General features: G+C 28.9%; 3 protein-coding genes across 4 annotated transcripts in view; 1 reads left to right on the top strand and 2 right to left on the bottom strand.

Moving 5' to 3' along the window:
• The first annotated feature begins 2,252 nt into the window (after positions 1-2,252).
• Positions 2,253-7,561, top strand: LOC101494145 (histone-lysine N-methyltransferase EZA1-like). The gene is made up of 15 exons (XM_004494876.4): positions 2,253-2,476; positions 2,755-2,916; positions 3,070-3,154; positions 3,269-3,412; positions 3,595-3,642; positions 3,719-3,790; positions 4,369-4,511; positions 4,739-4,868; positions 5,123-5,340; positions 5,697-5,828; positions 6,303-6,390; positions 6,485-6,532; positions 6,623-6,751; positions 7,022-7,099; positions 7,183-7,561. The coding sequence occupies exons 1-15, from the start codon at positions 2,253-2,255 to the stop codon at positions 7,378-7,380; spliced, it is 1,899 nt and encodes a 632-aa protein (XP_004494933.2). The 3' UTR covers positions 7,381-7,561.
• Positions 7,562-9,914: 2,353 nt separating this feature from the next.
• Positions 9,915-13,199, bottom strand: LOC101501470 (protein trichome birefringence-like 6). Its single transcript, XM_004494369.4, has 5 exons — positions 12,479-13,199; positions 12,055-12,247; positions 11,762-11,952; positions 10,786-10,944; positions 9,915-10,319 (listed from the first exon to the last, which is right to left on the bottom strand). The coding sequence occupies exons 1-5, from the start codon at positions 13,087-13,089 to the stop codon at positions 10,013-10,015; spliced, it is 1,461 nt and encodes a 486-aa protein (XP_004494426.1). The 5' UTR covers positions 13,090-13,199; the 3' UTR covers positions 9,915-10,012.
• A 4,047-nt stretch (positions 13,200-17,246) lies between these two features.
• Positions 17,247-20,755, bottom strand: part of LOC101500939 (probable glutamyl endopeptidase, chloroplastic) — a 7,032-nt gene continuing 3,523 nt past the window's right edge. For both annotated transcript variants that reach the window (XM_004494368.4, XM_004494367.4), the window contains exons 4-12: positions 20,696-20,755; positions 20,051-20,350; positions 19,519-19,977; positions 19,321-19,386; positions 18,965-19,025; positions 18,716-18,865; positions 18,398-18,535; positions 17,938-18,257; positions 17,247-17,710 (exon numbers count right to left, since the gene is read on the bottom strand). In XM_004494368.4, coding sequence (XP_004494425.1) covers position 17,710; positions 17,938-18,257; positions 18,398-18,535; positions 18,716-18,865; positions 18,965-19,025; positions 19,321-19,386; positions 19,519-19,977; positions 20,051-20,350; positions 20,696-20,755 — 1,555 coding nt within the window. In that variant the 3' untranslated portion in view covers positions 17,247-17,709. The remainder of the gene's footprint in view (positions 17,711-17,937; positions 18,258-18,397; positions 18,536-18,715; positions 18,866-18,964; positions 19,026-19,320; positions 19,387-19,518; positions 19,978-20,050; positions 20,351-20,695) is intronic.

The raw sequence follows: 20,755 nt of genomic DNA, 5'->3' as shown, positions 1-20,755 counted from the left end.
AGTGCGGTCACGAATTCGAATCCACGACAAAACATTCAACTTAACAATATCGATATTTATCTCTTAGGATTTAAGGACTCTCTTTCTATTTTAACTGAAAAATAAAAACAAATTTTATTTTATGTAACTTCAGAACAAAAAAAAATGAATTATCAAATATAATTATAAATAAAATGAATCAGATCGGAATTATGACGCCAAGTAACAATAAAATGGACAAATAATTTATATTTGTTCATCTTTATTTTTTTTAATAATTCGACTGTTTATGCTATGATAGTATGATTAATAATAATTCGACTGTTTATGTTGTGATAGTATAATTAATAATTATTCTGCAGATTTATAGTTTTTATTTTTAAATTTCCTTACAGCTGTAAATAAACTGGTATTTTATTATGTATTTTTAAAATTTTGAATAAGAAAGTTTATAAATCAAAGCATTTTTAAAAACGTATTCAACTGGGTATTTATTAAAAATAGGCTACTTTAGGTAATTATTGTTATAGCAAAATATTAAAATTTGTTTTTGTAGAAAATATACAAAAAAGATATTATTATAATGATACATAACAATGATGTAACCGTTGAAAATAAATTTAAATTAATCATAAAAGAATAAGATATATGAGTATTAAGTTTTGTTCTTATCTTTTGGTGGTAAATGGAGAAATTATTTTTGAAATAAAATAGAATAATTTTTAAATTCTATTCATTTTTATAATATTTCAATTTCAAGAAAATATATAGTAAATTACTCCAAATTTTATTTTTTATGGTTAATAAAATTTTAGATTATTTAAGAGAAATAATAAATAAAAATATTTCACAACTTAATATATCAAATATATTCATTTCCATTCCATTATTTTTTATTTAAAAATGTAAATATACCCAAAAAATTGTGTTAATAAGCAGATATATATCATATTTATTTTAAGTGGAAAAAAAATATATTTGCATTTTGAGCACTGGCGGCACATTTTTTTCTGTGCCAAATAGTTTTATCACGATTAAACTCACGCCTCTTAAATATAAAAGACAAAAAAAATCATATTTAAATTCAAACATAATAATAATATATTATATTTTTAGAACTACCAATTAAGTTATATATAGTCCGAAATTATCTAGAAAGGAAGAAGAAATGAAATAGTGCATGAATATTGTGTCAAGCTTCTGACTCTTATTTAAATAAACGCGTAACCGTTTCTTTCATTCATTTTATACACTCACTCTCTTCCATTTACTCTTCTCATTTCATTTCGTCAAACCAATTTTGTGCATTCACAGTTTCATCAATGGTCTCCAATGCCACAGCCTCTCCCTCTCGACTTCAAGTTTGTATCCTCTTTTTTTCCAATCAATGTTCCTTTGTTTCCAATCAATTTAAATGGATGTAGATTTATGGAGATTATTGTTAATTTTCATTTTTTTTTGTGCTACATTATTTATATTTTATTGTATGGATAGGAACAACATGGAGGGGGGGAGAGACATGCTCGACAAACTTTGGTGAAAAAGATAAATCTGGTGAAAGAGCAAATCCAAAATGAACGAGTTGAATCAATTAAAGTGAGTCCAATTTTGTGGTTGCTTATGTGAATTAGTATAGCTTTGTGTAATTATGTTTGCTATGCAATCGTTCCTTTTATTTTCCACTAATAATTGAGTGGAAACATTTAGATGTGAGAGTGTTGATATAGTATTTCGAATTGACAAATATATCATCAAAATTGTAAAATGACAAATTGGATATTAATCCTTCGTCAATAGTTATATTATTGATTAGTTCGTAACTAATCTAAGTTTTTAGGGCTTGATTAGTCTTTGATGTCACGACATTAGTGTCAATAAAAGAGTCATATATTCAGTTAATGTATCACATCATAATCTACGACGATAAAATTTAATAAATTGATTATTTTGACTAATACTTTACGATTTCTGATATTTTTATTTTTGTCTATTCACAATTTAGAACAATTTGTATATCAATATTTTTGCTCAATGTTGAGTTAATTATTGTTTTCCTCAATATTTCTTTAAGCAAAGTTGAGATGGGTTGTTGATTAGCTATTATTCCTATGTGCCAACAATCTAAAGGATAGAGTTTGAATCTCCATGGGAGAATATATGACATAGTGTCTTCTCCTTCCCTTAAATAAAGCTTATAGTCAATATTTATTATCTTTCTCCAGGAAAAGCTTCAAAGGAATGGGAAAAATCTCCAATGTCAGCTATCTAATGCCATGTTAGTAATATCAAGAAATAATAACTCATCTCAAATTGAGGAAAATAATGGTCAAATGCTTTCTTCAAGAATGGATAATCCTTTGTGTAAGTTCAATGGTTACCATCAAGTTTTGAGAGAAGGTGACCATACCAACAATCAAGATACACCATTGGTGAAAAGTATCAAACTCCCATACATCGAAAGGTTACCTCCATATACATTTTGGACACATTTAGCCAGGTAATCACAAACACGGATAGTTGAAATATTCGTTTATTTTATTTGTGAATATACGATAAACTATTGACTTTGTGTCTCTGATAATAAATTTTATCTGCGAGTGAATCTTCTCGCATGCAATTTTTTTGCCAAAGTGAAAATATATGCTTAGTATATAATTATTTGATCAAATCTAGTTATGTACGCTTTATTTATTTATTTTTTAATTTTTGGTACAATAATTAATTATATGCACTTTATGTATTTACTATGTTTTGAAAATATTTCATGCAAAACAGAAATGAAAAAATGACTGAAGATGAATCAGTTGTTAAGAGAAGTAATATATATTACGATCATCATGGAGGTGAAACGGTAATATGCAGTGATAGTGATGAAGAGTTCACGGATGACGAGGAAGATAAATGTGACTTTTCTCAAGGTGAAGACCAACTTATAAGGTAAATTCAAATGGATATGATGATATACTTACGACTTTAGTTTTTTAAATGTTATTTAATTTATTTTTCTTCGATGTCACCAAATCTAAGTGTGATATATGGTGTTGGGATATCAGATTTTGTGTTTAAATATCACATCTTTTGATTTATTAGGATGGTGTTTGAGAAGTATGGTTCAACCAATGAAGTATCGAGTATTATTAGAAACATTATTGGGGGTACTAATTCAGAAATTCAGGTATATAGTAGAATAATTTACACTTTAATGGTTGTTAATTATAATAGTACTTATTATGTATGAGTAACTAATTTTATTATGTCTTGAACAAATCTTGTCAATTAAAATATGCAGGAACGATATAAATTTATCAAGGAAAATGACCAACATCATGAAGAAGATTATGAAGAAGATGAATCTTTCATTGAGAAGTGTTTGAAGACAAGTTTGAGTGCCGCTTTAGATGATGTTGGCCACTTTTTTTGTCGTCAATGCATGGTATAAATATCAAAAATATACATTATTTAATTTTTTACTCTTTCTATCTTTTTTTTCTTTTTGTGAGTGCGTCCAAATCTTGCTCAACACCTACGAATATTTTACATTTATGTTATCACCATTTTGTCTATAATATGATAATGAATATCTAGTGTGTCTTTGTTTTTGTAATTTTTTTGTAGACCTTTGATTGTTCTTTGCACGGTTGTTCTCAAGAATTAGTATATCCTGTAAGTAACAAAATTCTACATTCATTTCTTAACATGTGTTTCCATTAATTAATTAATTTGATGGTTTTCTTCTCAGAGTGAAAAGCAACCAGCTTGGACTGAACAAGAAGGTGACGGAAAACCATGTGGTGATCATTGTTACCTTTTGGTATTATTCTTCTCCCTTGTTTGAGGTTTTATGTTTATGTTTTGATCTTAAAGCCATTGAAGAATAAAGAACTATAGTTTTGTTAATTGAGAATCTTAAAAAATATAGCATTTAAATTTAACTATCTAACAATGATACATTGTACCGTTATAGCTATCATTATATTGAATAATGTATCACATAATAATTATAATTTGTTCAAATTCTATTATGCAATGGTGTTATAGTGTTATTATAGCTGTTATTTAATGAAACTAAAAACTACAAATTGTTTCAATTTTAAAAATATAAAAATTATTTTTACTCATTTGAAATTATTTTATTGTTTGCAAAATAGTATTAGAAAAAATTATGGCATCTCTATGATATGTGATTTGCTTACATTGTATCTTCAGTATTTCTTTAAGGATCCATGTTTTTAATTTGTTTAAAATAAATTATATTTATGTATGTAATTATAATAGCTAAACCTTAAAAGAAATTGACAAAAGCTACACGTTATTTATGTTTACCAAATGTTTGATTGAGAGAAAAAAAAAGTGCAATTGTGAATTGGGGTCCCTTTCATTTTGTTGCAGTTAGAGGAGTTTAGTAATCAGAGTACTAAAGCTGAAGATGCCGCAATGGAATGGCAAGTTGAGAACAAAACAACTTTTTCAAATTGGAAACCTTTGGAGAAAGACTTATATAAGAAGGGAATAGAAATGTTTGGGAAAAACAGGTATTTAAAAGAATTTACTACATTTTAACACTTTAAAAGCATCAATTTGAGAAAAATAAATAATGAATCAGAAATTTTGAATTAAGTTATGTGATCTCTAAAGTAATTTTAAATTAAGTTAACGCTTAAACTAAACTAATTTTACTAGTCATGAATATCATATTTTATTTTATGTAGTGAGACCATTTTTAAATTGACTTATATGCAATTCATGGTATGCAATACAGTTGCCTTATATCTCGAAACTTACTTTCTGGGTGGAAGACTTGCATGGAAGTTGCAACCTACATGTCTGCTGAAGTTTCAATGCCTCAAGGATCCATAGAAGAAATTGGAAAAGTGGATGCAATGTGCATTGTGAGCATTAATATTCATTTCCCCATTTTCTTTTCGTTTTTTTAGTATTGAATATGTGGGTCATACTTTATTAGATTTGGACATTAAATTTTTTCACATGCAATTAAGATGTGACGGAATTTATTGGATAACCTAATATGAAACATGCTTTTAGTTCTCATAAATATATCATTTTTATTTTTAGATTCATTAAAATTATTTTTTGTTTTTTGGTTCTACAAATATATTTTTTTTAATATGAGTTATTTTGCTAGGACAATGAGATGCCATCAAGGTCGCTATCCCTACGAAGAAAGGGCAAATCTAAGTTCAAATATACATCAAAATCTGCAGGTCTCCCATTTTCATGGAAAAGAATTAATGATGGAGAAAATCAAATCTATAAGCAGTATACACCATGTGAATGTGAGGGACACTGTGGAAAGCAATGTTCATGTGTTCTTAATGGGTCTTGCTGTGAAAAATATTGTGGGTATGTCATAGAAACATATGCAATAGTTGCAAGATGTTTCATTTATCTAGTAGCAATGTGTTGGTCCATTTGAATTATTTTGTTAATATTATTTATTGTGTATTTAGATAATTAAATATTTAATTCTAATGAAGGTGGCTGATCATATAATCAAATGTGGTTTCTGAAGCTTACGAAATCAAAAAATGATAGAAATAATGAATTCAAGTTATAGTTTCACATACAAGATTGTTTATAAAATAAATTTATGCAAAAAATATAAAAATAAAATCCTTTGCAAAGCTTTGAAAATGCAATTTCAACTTAACTTGTGAACAATTCTTCAGACAGTAATTAATTATCTTTTGTATTTTCAGATGTTCAAAGCTTTGCCGGAATCGATTTGGAGGGTGTCATTGTATAAAAAGTCAATGTAGAACTCGACATTGTCCGTGCTTTGCAGCTGCGCGAGAATGTGATGCAGATGTATGTCGAAATTGTTGGATTAGGTAAATATCTTTTATGTTTGCTATACTTTCTTTTTACATGTACTAAATCACACCACATTTGTTTAAATGAGATCTTTTAGAGTATATAACAGTATCTTAGTAAAATTACTAAATAAAATTATTTTTTGAGACACTCTAAATTAAAAAAAAAAGTATTAAATGAATATAATTGATTTTGTATTTTTTTAATAGATAATCAAGTAGATTAATTTAATAATTGTTGAGATAATACTAATTTTAAATAAGATTTTATTATTTTTAGAGATATAAAATAATTGTTTTAGTGACTTTATCTTTGGGTGTAACGTCGGAACCAAATGTATGTCTCGTATCTTTTGCTACTGTAGTTGATGGAGCGAAACAAATTGAACTCTCCATATTTACTGAAATTGATTTCAAGTAGAGGTGATTGAAACATTGTTATATGTTGTAAATATAAAGCATTTAACTATTGTATTGGTATTGTGTATACAGCTGTGGTGATGGTTTATTAGGGGAATCGTCTCATCGTGCAGATAGTCAATGTGGAAATATGATGATTCTTTTAGGGAAAAAACAAAGGGTACTACTAATTCTTTTGCTTTTTGAATTATTTATATTTAATTCATGACTACATAAATCTCTTATATCATTTTTCTTATTTCTATATTTGTCAGATTCTTTTGGCAAAGTCTGATGTTGCTGGATGGGGAGCATTCTTAAAGGTTGATATACATTTGCACTTGTTTTTTCTTTTTCTTTTTCTTTTTTTAAATGTGAATATATTCTCATCATTAATTGTTTATGCATTTTAGAATCCAGCAAATAAAAATGATTTCCTAGGAGAGTACACTGGTGAACTAATCTCTCAAATTGAAGCCGAGAAGCGTGGAAAATTATATGATCGTGCTGACTTTTCTTTCCTTTTTAACTTGAATGATGAAGTAAGTGTTATACCAACTATAATTTCTTTTTTAAGTTCTGCCCAATTTAGCATATATTCAATGAAATTCAGGATTTTTTAAAATTTAACTGCATTTTAATAATATTATTGACGACGCGTTAACAATGTCAAATCAATAAAAAAAACAATTGTATCTCTCATAATTCAACTTGTCAAACTTTATGATGTAATTAATTTATAGTATTTCAGAAGAATTTCCTTAATAAGGAATAGATTATGTTAAATCTATAATTAATTTATTTATTTTCAGTATGTTCTTGATGCTTATCGCAAAGGAGACAAATTAAAATTTGCAAACCACTCATCAAAACCTAATTGCTATGCAAAGGTAAGTGAAACTTATGTTTTGATCTTGATATCGTGAATTTGATTAATTATGGAATTGTGATAATGAATGGCATTTTTGTATAGATTATGCTTGTTGCTGGGGACCATCGAGTAGGAATATATGCAAAGGAACGCATTGAAGCTGGTGAAGAGCTTTTCTATGATTATCGCTATGGTCCAAATCAAAAACCACCATGGCTTCTTAAACTTTTAAGTGATGATTCCGACAAAAATGATTCAACAACTTCTCAAGGAAAACCCAAGAAACACCAGTCTCAATAAATTGGCTAGAGGTCCATTAATTTAGTATTAAGGGTATTGATTATAAATTAGCACATAAATTGGAGCTTACTGATTATTATTGGCATATGTGAACCTTTTTGTGTTCTTGATGTTAATTTTGGCAATATTTCATGAATTTCATAAACATAAGCTTTCTATTGACAAAAAAAAAATATTGCATTATTTTAATTGTCTAGTTTATATGGATTTTATTCATTGTTAAACCAAATGAATCAAGTAACAAGTTGAGTCCTTAAGATAGATGTGTTTTTATTTAGAATTTGAATCAAATATATCAACTTTTTTTAATTTATTTATGTTTGTATTTAAAGTCGAAAGAAGTATATATTACGAAGAAAGACAAATGTGAACATCGAACTCAAGATCTCCACGTATAACTTCGTATGTATCTTAATTATAGGTGTGAGTCAATAAAGTCCCAAACTCCAAAGACTCTTAAAAAATTTCTTACTAAACTCATATAATATTAGGCCTCCTGTTAAAATAATTTTTTTAAAGTTATGGTCTATTATTTCATTATTTGTAGGTTTAACATAGATGGGATTCATAAACCCAATATTTTGTTTTTCTTTTTTTTTTGAAATTTTTTCAAAATTTAATTTTTTTATAGAAAAATATTCAAAAATATTTTTTTCAGAAAAATTTTAAATCATTTTCTTCTAAAAGAATTGTGAGAAATTTTATTAAAAAAATCAATTTTATTTTTCTCAAATTAAAAAAATTTCAAAAGAAAAATTATAAATTATTTTTTAACAAAAAATTTATTTCTCGAAAAAATAAAAAAATTTCAAATTTTTTTTAAAAAAAAAATATAGACCCATAGGTCCCACTAAACTCACAAAATTTTAAGGGCTTTATAGTATTGGGGGCTTTCTTTTTTAGAGTTTTGTACCTTCCATCCTCATCCTCTTGGAAAATATCAGATTACCCCTAATGTTATTAGTAAAAACCAAAAAAAAAAAATTCTCTCTTTGTTTCACTCATTTTCTTCGAAAGTTTGAATTGTCTGAATCACATATTACCAAACATTCAAACCTTTGAAACCTTCGAAATTCAAAAGTAAGATAAACTTGAAAACATTGAAATTTTTGAAACATTAATTTTCCAAATCTTCGAAAATTTCCATGAACATGAAACTTTCGAAATGCAAAAACTTTCGAACAATTTAAAAGTTTCGAAATGTAAAATTCAAAAATATGAAGTTTTTCAATTTCGAAATTTTATTATTCATAGAAAGTTCTGAAATTGTTTCGGAAGATTGGTCTTCAATTAAACTTTCGAAACATTAAACGTCCAATACAAACTTTGAAAGTATGGGAACAATAGGAAAGTTCCGGAATACATTTTTTTTAGTAATAAATTAATAATAATAAATAGTAATAAATTAATAGTAATATATTTCATACCTAATATCAAAAATAGTAATAAATTTAATTAATAATAATATTATAAATTTATTTTTAAAATAAATTTTTAATTATTACAGACAACAGGTATTTTTTGAAATAAATTGAAACTTTCGAAAGTTTTGAATTTTTTGAAATTTTCAAAATTGAATTACTTCGATAATTTGAAAGTTTCGAAAGTTATGTGTTTCGAAAATTTAAAAGTTTTGAGCATTACGTTTCAAAAATTTCAAATTCATCAAAACTTAAAGTTTCACTTGGAAAATAACATTTCAATACTTTGACATTTATCAAAAGTTTCAAAAATTGGTTAAATTTTCTGAAAAATTAAATTTTGAAAGTTTCAAATTTAACAAAACTTTCGAAAATATCAAAAAACTAACTTTTTATTATTTCAAAGGTTTGTAATTTTCAAAAATTGAGGTGAGAAATAGAGTGGTAATTTTTTTTTTATGATTTTATACAAAATAAAAAAGAGCAAAATGGTCTTTAGAGAAAAATGGGGGTGGAAGGTACAATTGGGGGGTACACGATATAATTCTCGTTTTTTTTTTTAACTATGAAATTTTATAACCCTCCAACATGTAAGTTAAGACCAATAATTAATAAATTTGTTAAATTGACAGCTCTAGTTTTATCTCAATCTTCCTCAAATTGACGGCCTAGTCTTAACCCAAACTTTGAAACTACTCCATCATGGACCATATTTACAGTATCTAGAATTGCATTATGCTAAAAAGCAAGTGCACAAGCTTCTTCAAAAAAAAAAAAAAAAAAGCAATTGCACAAATCAGCCAATTTCATGAAAGAGGGGAAAATTTCACAAGCTACATATACACATTTGCAGAAAAATGAAGTACTATTTTGAACATGTCACCTTCATTTACTTTGTAAATGAAAAAATAACAATTCATTCCATGTATCTGGAACTCCTGGAAGACACCAATGGCTACAATCTTGAATCTTTGAGGATGGAGTTTTTCTACCATAAATTGATGGATGACCATCTATTCTAAATTCTGACAAACTAGTTATGTTCAACAGTGTCACAGGAGTTTTCATCTGCTTTATTGTCTCTTCTATGATTATATAAAGAAGATAAAGCAATTGCACAAATCAGCCAATTTCATGAAAGAGGGGAAAATTTCACAAGCTACATATACACATTTGCAGAAAAATGAAGTACTATTTTGAACATGTCACCTTCATTTACTTTGTAAATGAAAAAATAACAATTCATTCCATGTATCTGGAACTCCTGGAAGACACCAATGGCTACAATCTTGAATCTTTGAGGATGGAGTTTTTCTACCATAAATTGATGGATGACCATCTATTCTAAATTCTGACAAACTAGTTATGTTCAACAGTGTCACAGGAGTTTTCATCTGCTTTATTGTCTCTTCTATGATTATATTCTTTTCATTCTTCTCAGGATAAGTTGAATTTAGGGTTTCAGTAAGAGGATGAGTGGCCTCTGTACAATGTCCTCCTGAATTCCAATTACCTCCCCTGTTGCATAATGTATCATATTCACTAACTAATTAGCAAAAGTCCAATCTAAGCATTTTGAATTTTGGATACTAAAACAACAAGTAAATACTCAAGTGTCATTGAAATTGTAAGGTTGTATCAACCTAGTCCCCCATGTTATCAATATTCCAAATCTATCCAGAGAATTGCAAAATGTTAATCAAGATTGTCTTTGTCTAGATTTGTATCAAATACATCCCTGAGACTCTGACATTATTCGCTTAGTTTCAAATTCATTCCCGACATTATCAACATAATGTCATTCTAGTCCCTATAAATACCAATGGAAGAGCATATTTGATTAAAATTTTACAGTTTCAATGATCATTTTGGATTATCGATAATGTGTGGGACTAGATTTACAGTCTTACAATTTCAATGACCAATTTAGGTATATACTCTACAAAAAAAAAACACTATTGTAGAAAGGATGTGAGAAGCAAACCTGAAATGAGATGGTGCTGAAGTTCGAAAGAAAACTTCGGTTTTCTTCGAATTTACGTGTCTGTCGACCCATGATGCCCAAGTCGATAAAGCTTTTCTAAAAGCTGTAGAAACATTTAACCGCGGATGAACTACAGTTCCTTCTTGATAGTAATAAATCCTGTTATTCAACCACATGTTAGTATTTTTGTTGGTGAAGGAAACCACATGTTACTATTTGAAAAGAGTACAAAAAAAATTAAGATTATAAATGATAAAATAAAACTTGGCAATTACGCTATGACAGCTCATTTTTCAAAACTAGCATGTGCAGCCCATGTGAACTTTCTCTGCTTATGATGATGACCCCAATATATTAGAACAACGCCATTTTTTTCTACAAGACATTTAAGGCCCTCTATTAGAGTGTAACTTCAATTTGGTATTTATTGTAAGGTGTTGTTAGTGTAGTCCCAGAAATTGAGAAATTGACAAAAACGTATTTGAAATTGTAAATTGCCGTCATTTTAGACACATTATTCTCTGAGGAGCTTTTTGAGTTTTACCTAACAAATATAAAACCAATTTGACATTCATAATAAATTTTCAGGGACCAGTTTGATTTGAAGTATTCAACTTTTAGGACTAATTTGAAATATTTGCTACCTAAAGGTTATGCCAGACTACAATGACAGATAATTTACGATTTTAAGGATTTTTTTTGTCAATTTCGTAATTCCCGGGACCAACTTACAATTTCAAAAACCAACTTGGAGATTCACTCCCCTCTTAAAGTTCAAGACATTTTATTTCATCTAAAGGGAATCATGTCACATTTACTCATTTCTTTAACATAATTACACACACCAAAATGCCCTTTTTGTGAGATGAAAACATTATGAAACTGTGAAATGCTAGAGCTTTGAAGTATGCCCACATCAGCAAAAGTTTCAAGGTCTAAATTCTAATATTTCAAAAAGATAAAGAGAGGTGCTAACCCAGCTTTGGTTTTGTAATGTGACCACCAATGTGCTGTGTTGAAAACCAAAATATCAGCTCCTCTCCATCTCGACGAACCGTGATCAATGGCATCAATTCGCAATGTTGGTCTTCGTTTCTGTCCTACTCTAGCCTTGCTTTCATGAACTAAGAAATGACTGACATAGTATTCAACTGTACACTGATAATCCTGCAAGGTTGTAGAAAGAAAAAAATATCTAATACTTTAGGACCAACCATATACTATTATTATACATTACAAAAACAAGGTAAGGTTCTGTAGAATTATTACCAGAAACCTGAAACTATAATTCCCCTTCTCTTTGGTAATTTTCCTTCCACGAGCTTCATACACCCTCTTTGGATCTTTAACGGCACCCAATAACATGCAAAGCATTGATTCCCATTGATTCCTATTAATTGAATCACCCACAAAAACTAGTCTTTTCCCTCTTATCAACTCCAACATTTTTGTTGCATTGAACCTTTGACACAAAAAACAGTACCCAGACAAATTAAATTAACTTTACTTTTGCAATAACTCCTAAGCATAACTAAACATACAAGATTAAAAAATAAAGTGTTCAAAGTTCCAAAAGATTACCACCAATTCTAATGCAAGTGGTTGGGGCGTAGTGTATGTGAATATTGTAAATTTCTAATTTTCTACTAAAAAATAAAAATAAAAAATCCAAAACAGTGAAATTTGAGAGTACCTTGGAAGGTCACAACCTTGAGGTTGCCATCTCCACATAGAAAAGTTTCTATCCAATCTTCCATTTCCTTCACAATCAAAACCTTCATCTATAAAAGGACATGAATCTCTATTATAAAGAGGATAACTTTCATCAAAAACCCAATACCCTTTTGTCAAATCACACCCTTTCACTATCTTCTCCTTCTGCTCAATTTTCATAAAAACCGAAACTTGACTTTTACCCACTAAACCAACTTCTTTTACCTTAGTCCCATTACCATGCATTGAAGAAAAATTAGCATTTGAAGCAACAACACGGTGGTGTTCTATAGCTTCAGATTTGGATCCTGTGAAGCTCTTTTGGCTTCTAGAAAGACGGTTATCAATTAAAGTTGGAGTTTTTGTAAGAGTTAAGTTGTTTTTGGTAAAAGTAGTGAGTGAGTGAACAGTTAAAGGTGAAGAAGTGTTGAAGTGAAGAAGTATTTGGTGGTGGTGAAGTGGTGAAGGTATGGTGGTGGATTTTGTGAGCCAGATTGTGAAAGTTGAAAGGAAAAGAATAGAAGAAAAGATTGTGAATGTGAAGAGTAAAATTCGAGTGGGTTTGAAGGAGAAACTTCTTTGTCTCTCCATTGATGAGTACTACTACAAGTCAATGGTAGCAGTTGGAAGTTTTTGTAGCATCATGGTTCATGCACGGTTTTGATAATGGAATTCGGAAGTTGCAGAGGAATAATTCATTAATATAATAATTATCCAAATATAGTTTAATAAATATGCACACTTGGATAATTGATTATGTGGTTATTTTGTTAAGACAATTGCAATCATGAATCATTAAATTTTAATAATTGTTTCTGTAAAAAATAAATATTCAAATATGTAAACAGTGGAATAATAGAAATAAATTATTTTATATTTTTCTTATATTTGAATTCTCGTAATTCAAATTTCCTTTAATATTTTTTATTCCTTTAATTGAAGTTTTTATATCATAAAATTTGAATCTATAAAATTTTATATAAATTTAAAATTATTGTGTATATTATTGAGATATATTAAAATTAATATTTTATGTATTTTTATTAAATACTATTAATTTTTATAAATGATAATATATTGAATAAATTAAATTTTATATGTATGATTTATGCAATATAAATTTTTAATTTGATAAAAAAAATTACAAATAAATTTAAAAAAAATAGAAATATTTTACAGAAATAGAGAGAAATTATTTAATGAATTAATGTCTATATTTAACAAAATATTGTTGACTTTATAAAGTAAAAATGTTATTATTTCCTAAAACAGATACTACGTAGTCTGTAAAAATGAAAGATAAAAAAATTGATAGAATTCCATAAAATTGAATGGGAATTAATATGAAAATAATTAAAAGTGGAAAAGAATATATGAAATTTTTAAAATGTTGTCGGGTGGTAGAATTAAGTCTGAATGTATGAAAAAAAAATCTCACCATCCTTTAATTTTATATATATATATAGGTTTTCTTTCTTCACACATTTTTTAGACAAAATCATAAATGATTAAAAAAATTAGGTGAATAAAAAAAATTATTAAAAAAATTAAATGCAAACAGTTGGATCAATATGTCAGTCCAACGACATTTAAATTGGACTAAGAGATATAGTAAAGTTAAAAACATTACATAAATATTTGGAGAAAATCTATAACACACCCTAATATCTAGTTCTTCCACCCTTACAAATTTATTCAAATGACATATTAATCCTTCCATCATATCTTTTGGGTTTTTGTATACGCGTCAACATTAGCGTGCACGAGCTGACGCTAGTGTCCAAGTTTTTACTATAAAAAAATCCAGAATTCCGAATTTTTATTTTAAAAAAATCCGAAATATTTTTATTATTTAATATTTTTTATAAAAAAAAAAGTAAAGGACAAAAATAGAATTTATTATTAGTGCAAAGAGGTTGCAAGGTTTAAGTGTTGGAGTGATTGTAGATTTCTTAGATATTTGCTATAAAACATGGTAATTCTAAAATAGCTTTTTTTTATAATAACCACTTTTTGAAAAGAAAAATAAACACAAAAATACCCCCTCTTAGAAATAATATATAGAATTACCTTCATTTTTTTTATTAAAAGGAAATTGCCATATGCAAATGTGATTAATGAAAAACATCACTATTTATAAAGAGGATCATGTGTTACTCGTATTTTTTTTTATTTTTTGTAATTATATTTTAAAATTTTGATTTTGGTCACTCATTCAAAGAACGATTTGTAATGTATTTTATTGTTATTTTTCTTTATTTTATTTAAAAAATCAAAAGAAAATTAATTATGAATTACAAAATTCATTAAAATTGATTATATAAATAACAAATCAAAAAAATTAAATAAATATAGACCCTGTATAAAAGTCAAACAGTATATCACAATTAAAAAATACAAAAACTTAAAAAAAGATCGTCTAAATAATATATGTATTAAAACTGAAATGAAGATTAGAGAAAAAATGTCAATAAAATATAGATTATGTCGATTAACTAATCATATTTTAAAATATTATTTAACTATTACAGACAATATTAGTCGATTTTTACAAATAAAAAATCAATATTTTTTTTGTTGATTTTTCTTTTTCAATTTTAATGAATTTTATAATTATTTTTTTATTCACTTTTTAAAATAAAATAAAAATAAATAAATAACAATACGAGGTCGTCATTTGATTCGGTGACCATAACCAAATGTTTTCAAAAAAATTTATTAGCAACACAAGGTCGCATTTGTAAAGGGTGATAATGTTCTTCATAAAATAACATTTGCAAATGACAACTTTACTCCAATCCAAAAATAAGGATATATCAATATATAATTTTTAAAAGGGGTATTCTGATTTTATTTTATTTTTGAAAAGGGGGTTATTAAAGAAAAAATTAAAATGATGAAGTACTTGCAACGAGTACTTATCTAATATCAGTACTTGCATCGTATTTGAGGATATTATGTTTTTTTACATTTTTTTATTGCAGATAAAATTGATAATTTTTTTATATATTAATATTTGTGTATTTGAATTAGTTTATTGTTATAAGCGAACATAATTAAATTAAAAAAAAAAATCATATTCTTTATTAATGGATTCGTCCTTTGATTTTTTATACATATGCAATCACTGGATAATTGAAATGTTGAAAAGCAAAATCAAACCTGCAGTACCCCATTTTCTTTGCATATAATGTGTGGGACTTCTGCTACTATTATTTTTAGAGTAAAAATAATAAGTTAAATAAATATTAGTTTTTATAAAGTTTTAATATTTTATTTTTAATCTCTATAGATAATTTTCTAACTTTTTAATATCAAAAAAAGTTTCATTTGTATTTTAGGTTCTATCTTTTAAGTTATTCATATGTATCACTGATAAAAAATTAGAAATATAGTCCTCACAAAAATTTAAAATTTTTGAACCCAAAAAATTAATTATTTAATTAATTTTTTATTAAAAAAATTTTAAAAACTTAGGTGATATTCTTATAATATTTGTGCAAATTTAATGGATACTAATAAGTTAAATAATAAAAAATAAAATGTTGAAATTTTATTAAGAATAAAAATTTACTAAACTTTAAACAAATAGACTAAGATAATTGTTCGTACTCCAAATAGTAGATTTTGTGTCTTGCTCCCCAAATTGATGAATTTGTGACGAAGAGATATCTAATCTCATACAATCTCTCTGGTAAGTCTCTTTATCTTAAGATAAATTAAATGATGAAGAGTTAATGTTCAGTTGTTCACTGATTTTTTAGATTTTCATATTTATGAACCTCAAATTTATGTGAGGTAAAAATGTTCTATGTGACGTGGACAAGTATATTTATGACCTAGAATAATCTATACATGATACCTAAACACTACTAAAAAAAGTAATTTGATGACTAATGTGTTTCAATATGAGGGAGTTTTTTTTGCTATTACACAAATTTAAGGTCCCAAATTACTCGACGGATACAATATTAGTACCCAAAGTTGCGGTTTACTCAATAAAACAAAAGAGGAATGTTAATGACAATCTCTTAGGTACACTATATTGAACACTCTCTCTCATTGAGCCAGGTCACTTCTATTTTAAAATAATCTAACTGAAATAAATTAGGTTGGTCTCAAATATATTGCAAACTGAGAAACATTATTAATAATCTATTTTCCCTTCCATTTGTGACGTTTTATTCTTAGTTATATTTGTGTGGTCCGCAATCTTGTGTTTCCCTCTAGAGATGGTACTGGTGTCGATGTTTGGACGAGAGGGTAAGACACGTTATTATCTTTTTTAGGTGGATATCAACACAACAAATGTTAAGTATTATCAATTTCAAAGAAAAGTCATTTTCATTTTTGATTTGAAAACATATCCAAAAATTAATTACAAGTTTGTCTTATTCAAAGCCTACAATTTTATTGCTGAAGACGACATTCGTTCTTTTTTTTCATTGAAGGAAGCGTTGTGTTTTCCAAACCGGTAGAACCGCTTACAAAGTTGTGTTTTAAGATAACGGTTTTGCGGCCAATATAAAAAGGTTTAATAGAATGTGTTACTACCCTAGAGACATTTACTACTAAGGACATATACATGCCTCTGTTGGAATCTCACAGCACACTTTTAAGTGATTGACAAAATTCAATCGTAACTCATCTCTTGCATTTACAGTTTTTAAATACAAAATTATTCTTATTCCATTTTTAACCTAATTAATTTTAAAATTAGTGTTGAAACCAACTATTCATTGACTAAATTAATCCAAATCAATAGACTGACCTTTATTTGAATTAGGAAGCCAAATTACAAATACAACGTAATTTACTTTTAAACATCACTGAAACCAACATTCTGGATCTGCTGTTGAAATACAATGGCAGTCTTGGCAGATGCAACAGTGAATCACAGTTTAGCTGTAGCTCAAGTATATATATTTAAATTGCACTTTGCCCATTAATCGGCTAAGATCCTTCTGAGAACATGGGTGACAGATGACAAACATCGTGGTAAACCCATGAACGTATGATTTGGCCACTTGCCACCGCACTAACAATGGGTTATTTGCTATAGAAGCTATTGAAGGAATCCGTTTAATATCCCATACTTATAATGTAAGTATTCCATTCTCTCAGTGGAGGGCATCTTGATGATCTGCCTTCCACATGCATCATTTGGATGCTTCAATTCTATTGCTTCCCATTACAAGATCAGATAATTTTTCTACAAAAAAAAAAAGAAAGAAAGAAAAAGTTCAAGGTACACTTCAATAAAATATAGGTGTGCTCAGTTCCAACTACTCTTCACAGAATTAGAAAAGTCTATGTCCAATCCTATTATTCAGGGATTTTACTCTTCGTCTTCGCAAATATATCCTTATCAAGCAAGTAATTAACTTTTGGTTTAAGAATCTTTATTTGGGTAAACAATTTAAAGGTTGAAGAGGTTACCACAAGGATGACCTTGGCAGAGAATGAGATTCTTCATGCTCCAGATCAGATACTTCTTTGCTGCCACCTCCACTGGCTGCAACTACTTTGCTTTCAGCATCGGTGGTTCCTTTGCTGATATTTTCCTTGACTGTGCCAGTATCATTGTCTTCACCTGCATCGGAAGTATTTGACACGCAGTATTTATGCAGCCACCTACCTGTTTCCCAAAGAACATGCATGATGCTTTCTCTAGCAGAATAACCATGGCTTTCATAGGGCAAAATCACCAGTCGGCTAAGAGCACCATGACCCTTCAGAGCGTTGAAAAACCTGTCTGACTGCATAGCAGCACAAAGGATAGAAGCAGCAAGCAATTGGCTAAAGTAAGGCTCCAGGGGGGGTTCTTTCTTTTCAAATACTGCAATAGTCAATTAATGACGGTTTATAAGAATAGTAGAGGTAGAAATTCCTCTCTTACCTGCATGGTTAATGTTCCTGGATTATTATCCTCTTCCCCATGGATAAGCAAGATAGGTTTCTTAATTTTATTAGCTGACATGAAAGGACTCATCTCTACATAAGTATTAGTGGCCTCCCAAAGTGTTCTGTCTTCATTCTGCAGAAGAAAGTGATGTATAAGATGTAAGATCTTCATTTCTAAAAGACATCTATAAGGTATGCCAGTCAATTCAGAATTAAGGTGTGAAAGGAGATTAAAAGAACTGTGGGACAAAAGACTATTTATGGAAACAGTAAATCATTGGAATAATAATTATTGAGCCATTATATGTAGTACCTGAAAACCAAAAGGAGTAAGCGTTCTGTTGTAAGCACCAGAACGAGCAATTCCACAACAAAAAAGATGAGGTGCATGTGCCAGAAGATTGGCAGTCATGAACGCACCATAGGAATGTCCACCAACAGCTATCTTCTTTGGATGAGCTACCTAGATGGGTCAACCCAAAAATGTTGATTCAAATTATATTTCAATTGGATGACAACTTTATAAAGTTTATATACTACATACGTAAAAAGAAAAGCTTACCCCACGCCGGATAACTTCCTCCACAGCAGCCTCTGCACTTGCAACTAGTTGTTCTACATAACTGGTTTGTAAATACTTAATCAGACGAACTTTTTTTAAAACACAATCAGATAAACTTTAACTGCTTTATTAATAATGGGGTATGATTACTTCACAAAAATTGGAATATGCTGAAGAAGAAACCCACAAAAGAAGCCAAAGCCTCACAAGAGAGAGGATACCAAATATTTGAAACTCAAATTTGAAGAGAAATGAGACTGAGATGAGGAGATTTCTCTAGGTACTTAAGAACAATCATTCAGTAGTAAGTGTACAGTAAAGATCCCACAGCTATAACAGTACTGCTATCAACTTACCTATCGTTTGCCTCTACTTCACCCTCACCAATAATTGGTATGGTTGGCCCAGATAGAATTGCAAACCTGCAGTAATTAAAATTCATCAACGAACAGTCCAGCTAATTTTACACACAATATACTGAACAAGAACTAAGTAAAATAATCCCAAATCATCAAGAGCCAAACAACATGGATAATTGCGAAAGATATTCACACCTTCTAGCCAGCCAAAGAAGGGCAGATGTGGAACCTATACCAGCAAATTCATTAGGAGAACCACGAACTTGGCTGGCAGCATCTTTGCTCTTAAATTCTCCAGGGTAAGACCAAACCAAACATGGCAAAGGACCATCTGTTGATGGATTGTAACCTGGTGGCAAGTATAATGTAGCAGTAAGTTGAACTCCATCTTTTCTTTGATACCTGATCATCTCTTTCTGCAACGATGCCAGCTGAGGGTATGGATGAGGGAAATTTGTAAGCTGAACTATTTTTTTATCTGGCCAGCTAACAAAGTAATATTGGGTGTTTTCAGTTTTTGACTCTTTCGAAGTCAGTATTTTTAGCCTATCTAACTGCAAATCCCCTTCTTCTTGATCAGACATTAGAGCAACGACAGTCTCAAAATACTTTTCCTTATCGCTCTCCCAGATTCGTTCCTTATTACCTGTATTTCTGTTGGTTCAAACCAGCATAAATGAGAATCTATAAGGGTATACACCGGAAACAAGTGATTTAAGACACTTACATGTTAAAGAGATCAAGGAATGGAATATTCCCTTCTGGTGTTGCACCACTTCCATTCAGTATGATATATCTTCCTTCATCACTCCCCTTCTTTATTTTGGCAATAATATATGTCCCAGCTTTGGTTCTCCGCATCATGGGAGAGCCAGGATCAGAATACACATCTTCTGAAGATCGATCGAATAGGATGCGTGGAGTCACATCTTCAGATCCAGGAGAGACTACCCATGTTTTTATTCGCCTTGTTTTATACCAAGATTCATATACAAAAGCCAGTGAATCATCACACCAAGAAATCCCTCTGTAGATACAGAAAAAAAGAGCATCAACTATGAACCTGGTCAGGAGTTTTCCTAAAAAGTGCCATATAGATGATCATGGCATATGATGGACATAAATGTCTGACTGCAACCAAATGATGGTCATGATTATCAGGCATGTAAATAGATATGAACAGCAAGCACAACATTAACATAGGATATTTGAAAATGGTCAAACTCGACATGAAATCACAATGTCAACTGCAAACCTCGGCTTTGAGCAGCACATTTGAAATACTACGAAAGAATCGGAAATTTTAGAAAAGGATCTAATAATGTCTAAATGTGTCGTTAGTTAAATGTGAATCAATAAATTGTGTTCATACCCATAGCGGAGATCAAGCTTGTGTAATATCACTGGTTGTTCACCTTCTAGTGGTTCAGCA

Source organism: Cicer arietinum, chromosome 3 (assembly GCF_000331145.2).
Source record: "Cicer arietinum cultivar CDC Frontier isolate Library 1 chromosome 3, Cicar.CDCFrontier_v2.0, whole genome shotgun sequence".
NCBI lineage: Eukaryota > Viridiplantae > Streptophyta > Magnoliopsida > Fabales > Fabaceae > Cicer > Cicer arietinum.
This window is presented reverse-complemented; position numbering and strand designations above follow the sequence as displayed.